Below are 13,193 nucleotides of genomic sequence, written 5' to 3'. Positions count from 1 at the left end.
TTGGCAGGAAGCAATATTTGATTAACATGGAAAATGCACATTTTTTCACTGTATTCATAGCATCTAAGGACTGTATGATCAGTAGTAACAGTAGCGGCCCAAATCTGTGAATGGTTGAGGATTTATTCACCTGCTTCATGGGTGCTGCTTCCCAACGCAATGGTCACGGACCAATTACATCATATGTTTTTGATTGTATTAAACGCCGATTGGCTGTTTGTATTATGCGCCCGCCCACAAGGCACTTACGTAGGTTGGTTGTCTCACAAGAGCAAGAGCGACAGAAACTTGGGCGTTCTTTGAAACTACTGCAAACATGGTGCTGAAAGCCGTCTGCGTGTTGAAAGGAGCCGGAGAGACCACCGGCACCGTTTACTTTGAGCAGGAGGTGAGACGTGCTCCATTGCTTTCAAAGGAAGAAATATGTGGTTAGCTAGTTCAAGCACCCGGTCATTTGACAGGCACCCTCGTGGGAGCGTTAGCGCTCAAATGCTAAGATGGCTAGTGTTTGCTAAGTTCTCCGTGCACAAGCCGGTAGTTACGTTAGATCGGTTTTCAGGAGAAAGCTAGCTAGCTAGCTAACGTTACGTGAACTCGTTAAACGAGAAGGCGCTGAACCGAGTCAGATTTGCATAGGTAACAGTACGATTTATTCAATGCAAAATATTGTTAACATAACCTGCACGTCTGCAAAGCACCTACAAACGTTAGCGTTAAGTGCGCAGTCAGTAATGAACTGTTAACGTTAGTTGTCACTTTTTTCCAAGTAGGCTGCACTTGTCAATTGCACTGATAGCTAGCTAATATGACAGCCAGAAAACAATGGCCTGTCAATTTGCTTATAACCTTTGTACGTACGAGGCCTTCGATTTGTTAATGATCTACAGTGTGTGTATTGGAAACGCCTGTTGCATAAGTTCAGTGTTTGCAGTGTCAGTTTCTTAAGGTCAACACGGTCAGATGTCCTTAGCAGAACCACACCAACTTAGGGACCACGTTTGTTTGTAGCTGCTTTGACTGAAAGCCCCGTTTCAATCAAAGCTGCATTATTCATGTTACGTTAGCCTTAAAACACAGGCGCAAACGCCAGTCTACTGATAACATTTTTGCTGAGTCACTGCCCGTCCTCATCTTTGTTGCCTTTGCCTCGACTATTTGGCCATGTCGATAAGGGGGGCAACTATGTGCCAAGCAGCATTTGACTACCCAAAGACAACAGCAGTTGATTGCTTTTACTTTTACATGTTCCACACCTTACATGCTGATCTGAGCACTGAATTGAGTTAAATTGGTTATGCAACTATTTACTGGTTATTTTGAGGGGAATGCATGTGCATATAGTGATGATATAGTCTTACTGGAATAGTGCTGCAGTTTTTTTTGACTGGATATCTTGAAGCACCCTGTACTACCATTAAAGCACACGTTGCACATTATGCAAGGTTTGCAATGCTACCAACTCCAAAACCCGAACACTTCAGAGTTAAAATTAATATTCTTAAAGGCTTACTTATTTGCTCTGCAACTTGTCATGTTCACCCTTTTAAAGGAAAAAAAAAATCCAAAAAAGTGAATAAATAAAATGAGGGTGTTTTATGATACTGGTGCTGGCATATGTCTATGTAGATGAAGACTAGCGCTGCACAAGTAATTAGACTACATTGCAATGTAACGTATCCAAATGGCAGAAGCTTTTTGTCTTTTTTGATAAAGGAAAACTGCGTGACAAAACCAGTTTATAATTAAGTGCTCCAGAGAAGCCCTGGCAAATCGTGTTCTCAGGCTGTAAGACAACATGTTTTATTTGGCTCAGAGCCCAACAAGTGTCACAACATCATTTAATTTTTTTTTTTATTTTTTAAAATTGTGATGCAGTCACAACATCAATACTACAAACTTTAATACTTTCAAATTAATTGCAATATGTTTTTTTCTGTATTGTGTGGTGGCACTAATGGAGTCTGATACAGCCAATCAAATCTTGTGTAAAGTCATCACATCAGCATTTTATCCTATCAGTGCAGACCATCACACTGAGCCACACAGCAGCTTTACAACAACACAGGACTTAAAACAACAACCCACATAGGCCTTTCCACTAAAGTCTCTGTCTTATCTGACAGACAAACATGAACACACCCGTCTTGTTCTGCACTTCACCTTATTTAATAAGCAACCAATACTAATGTCAGTTTGCAGGCTAGATGACTTATTAGCTGTTCAGCTGCAGCACATTAAACAGCTTGTAAACTTACCTGTAATGTCACTACTTGGTCAGATTAGATGCTGGTGTGGTGGTCACTGACCAGCTTTTTTAACTGTGTGACACTGGCACTCTCGCAACCCACAAGCTGGGAAAAATAGATAATGAAATGTGCTTTCAGTTAGACTTGGCTGTTTGTTAGTTTGTTAAAACTGATGTGACAGACTGCAATAACGTCTTATTGAAGAATTAATTTGGATTTCCTGTAAGGAATGTGAAAGTTTCTTTTCCCTTCATAGGGAGATCAGTGTCAGCAACAGCAACCAGTGTATGTCTGGGAATTTTGCTTTCCTTTGGGGGTTTAATTAAGGTGGATGTTGCTGATAGAATGACCCAAACTTAGATCCCCTCAAGGATCTAAAAGTAGCCTTTAATAGTTTTAGATTTGCTTAATTTTATCCTGAGATGAGTACATGAAGTCAAAAGGAGATTGATTAGATAATGAGATTAAGTCAAATGATTAATTACCAAACGGCTTGTTGAAAAACTTCTTTACATTTTTCATTATATTTTGGGTTACTAACAAGACTGTGTGGGGAATGTGAATGAGATGGAAAGGATCCTTGTATGGTTTACGTCAGCTTCAAGTCCTTCTAGCCACCTGGCTTTGACAGCTCGTTTGTGTCTCTGTATTTGCCAGATAGTCATGTTGTCTCCTTATTTGTTAGAATGATTCAGCCCCTGTGAAGCTGACAGGAGAAATCAAAGGACTTACTCCTGGTGAGCATGGTTTCCATGTCCATGCTTTTGGGGACAATACAAACGGTGAGCATCTGACAACAGTTGTTAATTTAACAGGTTTCTGAAATAGCAGGGTTTGCAATGTTAACTGCAGTGCCTGCTTAGCTTACCTACACTCAGATTGAATTTTCAGTGTTTCATGATAAAGATGCATGTTTTTTCCCTTTTTCCCCAGGGTGCATCAGTGCAGGCCCTCATTTCAATCCCCACAACAAGAATCATGCTGGTCCTAATGATGCAGAGAGGTGAGTCCAGTCTGAGGGAAGAGCAGTTTTACAGTAATGCCCGTTGTAACAGTTGATGCAGATCATTTAATTAATAAATTTAACATTTATCGAAATTCATTGACTCACAGATTCAGTAAGAAATTTAATGTTTCCTCACACTGATTTTAAATCATGACTCTGTAAAACTTTGAGAGGCTCATATTTGATCAATAACTGGACGAAATGGGAAGACGTGTTCTTGTATAGCAGGGAGGGTGTTTATTGTACAGGAAGTTGCAGTGATTTATATTTGATTGAATGGAGCTCAACAAAGTTTGCATAGTTTTGCATGTGGTGTGTGATGATAAACACTTTTTTTCTTATGAGATAGCAACTGTTGAGGTACACACTGGAATCAGCCTAAATCAGAGGGATTATTCTGATTAGCGATTAATCTGCCAGTCTTTTCATGAATAATAAATTAATTGTTTAGTCTAAAATGCCAGAAAAATACGAAAAGTGTTTATCACAATTTCCCAGTGTCCAAAGTGACATCTTCAAATTGCTTCTTTTTCCACCCAACAGTCCAAAACCCAAAAACTCTTCACGTAATACCACAAATGACTTAGCATTTAAGAAGCTGGAACCAACAAATGTTTGTCATTTTTCTTGAAAATGTGACTGAAACGATTAATCTTATCAATCGCTGGAAACTAACTTCCTTGTGATTTAACTGATGAATGGTTGGAGTGATGATACCGAATTTTCCAACATCATAACTGCAGCCTATGAAAGTTGTCTTGTGTCATGTAGGTTGTTTAACTCAAATAGACCTTTCATCACTGTGGTTGTTTTGACTTGTCGTAGCAGGAGAAGCACAGGTGAAACTAACAATGTTAATCATGGCTGCAGATCAGGCAGATGTGACACTGAACCAGTGTGCAAACACCAGGACCCTGTCTATGGAACAATTAATAATATAATGGAGCTTTTACAAATGGCTTAATTGATTAGAGTATTTGCACCTGTGTATTAGGGAAATCGACTGCCCTGAGAAAAGTGTATTTATTGGCATGAAGTGTGGAACAAGGCACTTTGAAGATATTTGATAGAAAACCAGACACAAAGCAATATTGAATTTAAGTGGACCCAGGTAATATTTATGGGATTGGAAATCATTATCAGGCCTTAAGGTGTTTGTTCCTCATAGGAAAATAAAAGCACCTTCACAAACGTCTTGTCTTGACACACAGTAAACTTAAACATTTTTCAAAGTCACCTTCTTCAGTCAAAGCTGTCAGCTGAGAGAATTCACATTATTGCATGTGAAAATATCCTTGCTTTCTGTGACTAGCTTGTGATTACAGGAGCAAGTCCCAAGTATGCTGTCTGTGTTAAATTGTGTGTTGTAATTTCATACAACTAAATATGTTTTTTTAAATGCAAATAGGCATGTTGGAGACCTGGGGAATGTGACTGCAGGAGGAGATAATATTGCCAAGATTGACATCACTGATAAGATGCTCACCCTCACTGGCCCCTTGTCAATCATTGGCAGAACCATGGTGGTAAGGAAAGGATAACAAAGTTTGTAAGACTAAGCCTAAACTTAACTTGTTCGTCTTGGTTTTATGAGACTCATTATGTGTTTGTGGGGGGAACAAATCCTTGCATGATGTTACACTTAACTAACACAAATTAAGCATCTAGGCTATAAACTGACGATCTTCCTGACTTGTGTTTTAGATCCACGAAAAGGCCGACGACCTGGGAAGAGGAGGCAACGAGGAGAGTCTAAAGACGGGTAATGCTGGTGGTCGTCTGGCCTGTGGAGTCATTGGCATCGCCCAGTAAACAATCTGCCAGAACATAGAGCACTGGAAAAACGACTTTTCCCCACAGCACTTAATAAGACCAACTTAGCTACTTGATGTGACAGTTTGTCCTTTTCACTATTCCGGCTTTTTGTTGACTAGTCAAGGGAGTAGATGAGCCATGCTTTACCCTGTCCGTTGTTCATGACAATTGTATGTATGAGTTTATATGTCTGCTGGTTAAGTATTGGTCCCAAAGAATTAGTAACGCACAAGTAATAAGCAGATGTATACAGTTTAAAAAGTTAATCAATAAATTGTCTGTTCAATGTGTGATCAATTTGTCAGTGGACATTTTTACTCTATAAACAAAAGGTGTCACTAATAATATTAATAGTTGTAGGAGTGTAGTACCATTTTGGTGTTACTAGTTACACCTGTTGACTTGTTTGTTTCTGTAATTGAATTTTGGTCTGTGTTTTAATGACACTGATATTCTCTGTGACCTGAAGGAATGACGTTTTAGTTACTGCATAAGTTTTTGATATGGCCAAGTACTATAATTTGATTGTTATAACAAAAATTTTGAGTTTATAGAGATAAGCTATTTACATAGGTAAAATAATCATGTGAGGCCCAACTAAGACTGATCAAGTGAGTAACTGCCAGAGATGGGAAGTAACTAAGTACAAAGACTTTATTACTGTGCTTAAGTAGATTTTTCATGTATGTGTATTTTGTTTGAGGATTTATTTTTATTTTCACAACAGACTAGTTACTTCAGTTTTAATGCAAAACAAGCAATGTGAAAAAATGGCACATGGGATGAAAATGACCAAAGATGTAGCAAGATGAATATGATGTAACAGGATGTAAATGATATGATAGTCATGAGACAAAAACCATATGAAAAATGATAGATGTAAAAAAAAAAATACTCAGATGCAAATGACAAAACTATATTAGATGAAAATGATGTGGAAATGCAACAAGACCTAATGACAAAAACGACCTAATAATTTGAAATTGACTTAACATAAGATGAAAATGACATAAAAGATGTAACAGTAAAAACAATGTTTAAAAAAAGTAATACGACGAAAAGTATAACAGTACAGAAAAAAGAAAATGATGGGAAAATGTAACAATAATAAAAATAAGACGTAAGAAGATATAACCAGACAAAAACGTTGTGAAAGATGTAAGATGGCAAAAATCAAACAGAGGGAGACTCAACCTTTGAGAGAAGGTGATGTTCAGTTAGTTTTGTACTGAAACAATCAGTAGAAATGTCCTTCAGAGGGTGACTTTTTACTTATTTACTTGAAGTACATCTCATAGTCAAGCAGTTGAATTGATATTTCTACATTTAGCCCAATAGAGTTTTTGTAACACAAGTCTTCTACTTGAGAACAGAGTGTATGTACTTTTCTCACTGGTAACTACCTCTAAAGGTGCTAATTAAGGGCAGTCACACATGAGCGACTACAGTTGAGCGGCCATGACTTAGCTGAGGCGTCATAAACACACGTCTTTGCTGTTGGTTGAGGTTTTGAGTTCATAAGTCAAAGTTCAGCAAACTTGAACTCCACACGAAGCGAAGATATGGAGTCATGCAGACTTGGGTTTGTTTGTTCACGGATGGTCTTCAGTCATGATGCTGTGCAGTCCATTTGACGGACACACCGGGCTACAGGGAAGAAAAATAAATGTTCAAGGTCTTGATGCTGATATGAACAAGTGATGGAGGAAGTATTGAAATCCTTTACTTAAATCAACAGTAACATTATATCATTATTATCACTCTTTTGTTCATGTTTAACCAGCATTTTATTATTGTAATAGAGCTGATTCACCTTTAGTTTTTTACTATTATGGATTAATTTGATCTTTATCAATTAATTCACATGTATTTATAGTAAGACAGGCCATCACAGTTAATGTCACCTTCAACCTTCTTTTGCCCAACCAGTTTACAGACATTTAAAAATGGGGAAACAGCAGCCTCTGATACATACTGGCCTAACAAAATAACAAACATAGACCAGAGGAAATAGACAAATCAGGAGCACATTATCATTTAAATCAAAAGAAGAAAGGGGAGATGAATCAGTTACACACTTAAAAAGGAAACAGCCAGCACAATAAGACAGGCTCTGTACTTAAGCTCATAAGAAAAGAGGAAGCCAGGAAGACATAAAACCAACTGATGGTCGTCCACACTCGATCATTACTTAAGTCAAGTAAAAAGCGGAAAGCAACAGATGTCAAAAGCTCAACTGTAAATGTTATGCAAGTTTGTATTAAAAGTACAACACAACAATTAGTCCATTATCAAAAAAGTCATTTATTTTTAATGATTAAGTAACCAAATAACTGATTAATAAACTACTTATTTAAAATATTTTTTACACTGTTAGGTAGTTAAATGTTTTCCATCACATCATTATGTTTCTCACTATTATTTGGTCACTATTAGGTTCTCAATATGTTTTATATGTAAAATCTTTATTTGTAATGAAAACTACTAATTACAACAGTCAGATTAATCTAGTGGAGTAAAAGTACAATATTTGCCTCTGAAATGTAGTGGAGTAGAAGCATAAAGTGGCATGAATTAATTAGAGTACAGTACAGTAGTAAATGTACTGCAATCAACTGTTTCCTTCAACAGGCAACAAAAACAAAGATCACAAAGATCAAGCATTTAAGTCAGGTTAGTTTAGACTTTTATGGTGAATCTGCAGGCTTTAGTCAGGCAGGGAATCAGCTTTTATCTGAATAGTGTATTAAGCTGTTTTATCCTCTAGAGGGCAGCACTACTCCTCATAACTCAAATTATACAAGTACAGGTCTGGTAATTTTTTTTTACTGGTCACAATAATAAATTTCTATTTTGGGGATATTTTTTCTTTCTAAGAGTTTAGCCTTGCATACCAGAGGCAGGAAATGTCCACAAGTTAATTGTGTTTGCATTGTTTCTCATCATTATAGGCCTTATTATGCTGCACTGGAAAGAATTATTTCATTTAAATTATTAATTGCTGGTGCACATACATAAAAACATTAAATTTCATGAACATCTCAGACAGATAGACCTACTAAAATATAAATAGCATTTGTGATTGGAAACTTTGGGTTGAAATTGGAATCTTTTCCCTTCATCCATGATATTAAACTTGAACAGCTGTGCCCTGAACTGGCCAACACACACACACACACACACACATACATACAGTGACAGATATGGACACACTCTCATACAGTATACACATTCCTGCGTGTAGATAGCCGGGGCACATGGCTGCAGAAATTGCGTGCTCTAAAAGCTTTTTTTTTTTTCTTTTCATGGGACTGGCGGATGCTTCCATGTGAAGTGACTTGGCACTCTCCGAGCTTCTCTAGGGGAAATTAGACATCGGAGAGCCTTCGATGGAGTTAATACCTCAGGGAGCAATCCAGAGGCAAGCTGCAGAGTGTGTGTGTTTAAATTCATACATGAGATGTTTATGTCTGAAGATATGCAGTGGAATAATCATATACGTAGCAAGATGTGGTGATCCATTGGCAAAAGGGATGAGTCTCTTGTTCTAGATGTCACTTTTGAAGGCAGTCGGGCAGCAAAATATGGCAGAAATAGAATATAATATTCATAAGTATGTTTTCCTTTGTGTATAATCACCTGAAAATGAGAATCAATGTGTTCAAAGTTCTCTTCCATGGAGGCTGCCATGTTGCACCACCATGTTTATGCAGTAGCCCAAAACGAATTAACCAAACATAAGGCCTTTTGTGTTACTACCACTAACAAAATCCATACACTAGTAGAGCAGAAACAATTAATTAATTATTAATCAATTACTAAATTAAATGATTAAATTAAGTATAAATTATTTGAATCCCTTAAGGGACAGCATCTGTAGTGCTGTTTGTCCATCTAGATTTTTTGGTGTGAGTTGCAGAGTTTTGGAAATATCACCTGTAGAGATGTCTGCCTTGTCTCCAGTATAATGGGACTAAATAGCACTCGGCTTATGGTGCTCAAAGCACAAAGAACACTTTAAAAAAAAAAAAATCAAAACCCGTGTCTCTTTCCAAAAGTCATGACCCAGTTACTCAAGATAATCCACACACTTTGTTGTGAGCAGTTTCATGTAGTTTCTTTTTAGTAGAAAGAAAGCAGTTACAAATCTTGACTCAATAGTAAAACAATTTCATGGTCTTCAGTCCCAAAAAATGAGTTTAAATCAAAGCTCAAATCAAATTGTGCATTTGTAGAATTGTGACTCCCCTCCTGGTTATTAAGAACTTGTAACCTTGTTAGTGAAATTAACATCTGCAGTTGTTTTTCAGTAAAACCCAGTGGTAGTTTTACAGGTTTCATACAGTTTTAAGGGTTTTTCTGTTGCCTGAGTCCAGACCTTCGAGTCTGCCCACTCCGCTGAGTTGACTGATTAAATGGAGTGTAACAAGTTGACAATTCAGTGTGATATCAGGCTAGTTTTTTGGAGATTTTTTTCCTTTTTCGTTTAATGGGCCAAAGAACAGAGGGTGTTACACACTGTGCAGATTGTTAAACCCCCTGAGGGAAACTGTGATCTGTGATATAGCCAATTTGACTAGACTTGACTCATCATTCATGCCAACTGCGATATCATTTTAACTCAGTTTTTATAGAGAAAAGTTTAGGTATTTGACAATAGAGGAATTGTGTTTTCTTTTGTAAGTAGCAGGATGTATTAGCCTTCATTCATGGAAGTCAGTGTATGCATATATTTTTCCACTGTGCTTGAGCATCTATAATGATGCTGTTTCAGGTCAAGAACTCACAGGGAGCCCAAAACTGCATATACAGGTTGAAATATCTGTATTAGTGTAGACAGATGCAGCCAGCAGAGCGGAAAGACAGACTGACTGTAAAAGCTGGTATAAATAGCCTGGGAGTGGAGGTGATGAATAATAGAGACTAGCAATGCGGCTGACAGTGAGGGAGAGAGGCCGTGACAGCAGAAGAGTCCAACAAAGCTCAATATAAAAGAATAGAATAGAATGAGAAAGACAGTGAGAACTGTCTGTCCAGCTGCTGACAGATGATCCAGTGAGAGGTCATTTGTCAATATAACACTGGACTTTGATGAATAATCAGCATGTCCGTATTTTCTGTCTCAGAAGTGATGTATGTGATGGACTTCTTCATTTTTCATTTCACAGCACACACAGTCCCCTATGAAAACTGTTCCACACAAGTTTACGATTCCTCTGACATCAGTGCTTCTTATCTAAGTGGTCTTACACAAGACCTACAAGAGAACAATTTTAACCTCTTCTGCTCCACCCCTACCTACAATAGACCCATTTGTCTTTTTTAGTAGGGGCAGGGGGTCTTTAGGGGGAGATAGCAGGTCAACAGTTTATGCCACTTAGAAGTTGTAAACATCATTTGCAACTTTGGAACCTGAAAATTAATTTGAGATGCAGGTCAGCGCACTGTGTAAAGTCTAGTCATAAATCTGTAATTAGGTCTTGAGCACCGACCTCGGTGCGAGGACCAAGCGGGGTTCAAGCAGCGTCGCTCACTGGTGACCCGTATTGTTTTTGATCTGATTATTCTTCATTCTTCTTCTTTTTCATCTTCTTCTTTGCTAAAAGTGTTAATGCTGCAAAGATGAAACCTCACCAAAATTGGCAGGTGGGTTGCAAATTCCTCCCACTACTCAGGCAACAAGAATGACACTTACTGACCTCAAGGCGGCGCTATAACAAACAAGTTTACATTTACACAATTATTTTAAAAATGGCTTGGCGTAGGCTCAAAATTATTTTTGCCGTTTTATCATTAAGTTCGTCTTCATTTTTTCTCACATGGTCTTTTGCTTAAAAAAATGTCAGCTTTTTTCTACAGACTACAGATTTTATGAGCCAATTTTTTTTATCATAATAGCTAATTTTCTAAAATTTGCTATAATTCTAGATCACATATAGATATCAGTGTGAAAATCACAGTTGTTCAAGAGTAATCACTAAGCTTAGGTATTAAAGTGCATTGCATTTCACCTTTTGGGGCCCCCACAAATGCAAAACCTTTATATCTCATAACTTGGCTGCAGGGATTCATGTAAAAATCATCTCAGGTGATAACTCCATCATTGTATGACATTTGGGGATGATTGATTAAACCCCAGACCCCGGTATGCATAAATATTCAAATAGGATAGGCCACGGGTCTTCAACACGGGACTGTGACCCCAGGGGGATCCTCAGAATTACTGCAGGGTGGCAGCCAAGTTATTGTTTGTCAAAGTTTTTTCGGGGGGTCTATGATACCCATGAATCTTCTTGCAGTCATGTGAACTAGGTAACCTACTAAATCAATGTGCGGCACCTGTCCATAACAGACAACTAGTTAGCTACATACTATTGAGACGTATTGACCTGTTGGCTGTATTATTATTCCAAGTGTACAGACATTCACAGTGGATTGTTTTGTAATTTCATGAGCAAGAGACTCTGTGGTCCCAACACCTCAGAAGACCCGAAACTGTCCAGTGCAGTGGGGGGCAGTAGGGAAAGAAGGTTGAAGCCCTGTGGAATAGGTGATTTATACTGCATACAAAAGACTTCATGGTTTTTGCCACAAAATGTATGGGATGTCTGCAGAGGTGATACTTTTGGGTACCTATATAATTGATTTTCATTAAGATATCTTGGAGTGAGAGATCAAGTGACCCCTTCAAAAATTGCCATGCCAGTTTTTCCCTTGACAACATTTAGCCTAACTCTGGAGGGTTATTTACATCCCGTCCCAACAGGCTAGCATGGTTGGTACCAATGGAGGCCTTAGGACATTTAGTTTCATATGATACCAGTATCTCATAGCTTGAAAACTGAGTCTGCTACAGCCTCTGAAAGACAATAATATGTGTTGCTGCAGAGGTTAAATGTTGATAAAAGCCTATAAACAAAGACTTCAGCATCAGCCTTGACTTCCACAGCATAGGCCTCCAAAGTCAGTCAAACCAAAGACACAACACAACAACAACACAAAACAGATATAAGTTATACTGATGTAAGCCTTGGAGCGTAACTGTCACTGCATATCAACAACAAATTTTTCAGGTTAAAGGTGTACTCTTCATTTAATAGCTGTCGCTTCAGGGTTTGACACGGCACAGAAGCTGTGGGTGTTCTTCACTAAAGTACCAGTGAACCAGTCATACAGGGTTCAGTCCTTTTGTTGCTGACCTTTAGCTGCACTGAGTGCATGTGTGTACCTGTGTGCGTCGTATTAAAAAGAAAGGAGTAAATGTCCTGTTATTAACCAATATCCAACACTCACATTTGTACAATCACACTTGGAGCTGGTAAAGTTGTCCCTCTGGAATGACGCAGAGGTGGAAGTTCTTCTTTTCAACCAAGTTACATAAGAGGAGAGAAGAGCACTTCACTGACATGTGTTTGTGCCCCTGTTAGTACATGTACTTTGTGAATATTTCCAGGGATGCATTCTTTTTTTTTCTTTCATACACATCCAGCTTTGCACCCTGAAGCAGTGCTGACAAGAACCAGTGTGGTCACATTTCTGGAGGTGCTTTCTATCATTTTCCCCCTGAAGGCTGCAGCAGGAGACTTTGGCCCAGCCGAACACTTGACAGGCTTTTACTTGTTTAACAGTTAGACGCTATACATCCTCTATACATTATACCTTCACAGCCATCTTCAGTCTGTGTAAGTGACTTCTCTGAGGTCAAATATTTTTTCAGTTTTCTATCTGTCAGTCATTTGGAAAAGGAAAAGCATTCCTCACGTGTGTCGGTTTCTAATAGATGTGACTGAGGCAAATGTCAGTTCAGGTTTGGCATTAATTTGCAGCTACTGAGTGACTTGTCTCAGCCAGGAGGATTGTACTGCAACTAACAATATACATAATCTTATTATGGAGTTTGAGAAAAATAACTAATGTCATCTCAGTTTGGGCTTACACATTTATGACACAAAGCTGGTGTTACAAACTGAGGGTGTGGAGTTAAAAAGTCCTGGGCTTTTGTAACTTGCTGAGTATTTTCACGATTCATCAGTTAATTATTTAGTTATGTCAAAAAGTTTGAAAAATGCTCATCACAATTTCCCAGAGCCCAAAGTGACATCTTCAAATTGCTCTTTTTGTTGCAG

General features: G+C 38.1%; 1 protein-coding gene across 1 annotated transcript; it reads left to right on the top strand.

Moving 5' to 3' along the window:
- The first annotated feature begins 229 nt into the window (after window positions 1-229).
- Window positions 230-5,360, top strand: sod1 (superoxide dismutase 1, soluble). The gene is made up of 5 exons (XM_084731290.1): window positions 230-388; window positions 2,932-3,028; window positions 3,180-3,249; window positions 4,661-4,778; window positions 4,957-5,360. Exons 1-5 carry the CDS (start codon window positions 317-319, stop codon window positions 5,062-5,064), a joined length of 465 nt encoding a protein of 154 aa, XP_084587416.1. The 5' UTR covers window positions 230-316; the 3' UTR covers window positions 5,065-5,360.
- The last annotated feature ends 7,833 nt before the right edge of the window (window positions 5,361-13,193 follow it).

Source organism: Lutjanus erythropterus, chromosome 11 (genome assembly GCF_056507025.1).
Source record: "Lutjanus erythropterus isolate fLutEry1 chromosome 11, fLutEry1.hap2, whole genome shotgun sequence".
In the NCBI taxonomy this organism is placed as follows: Eukaryota; Metazoa; Chordata; class Actinopteri; order Lutjaniformes; family Lutjanidae; genus Lutjanus; species Lutjanus erythropterus.
This window is presented reverse-complemented; position numbering and strand designations above follow the sequence as displayed.

Coding starts and splice junctions, on each gene's coding strand:
- sod1 (XM_084731290.1), top strand. CDS start 317: ATGGTGCTGAAAGCCGTCTGCGTGTTGAAAGGAGCCGGAGAGACCACC. Junction 389..2,931: donor CCGTTTACTTTGAGCAGGAG/GTGAGACGTGCT, acceptor CTTATTTGTTAG/AATGATTCAGCCCCTGTGAA. Junction 4,779..4,956: donor TCATTGGCAGAACCATGGTG/GTAAGGAAAGGA, acceptor CTTGTGTTTTAG/ATCCACGAAAAGGCCGACGA.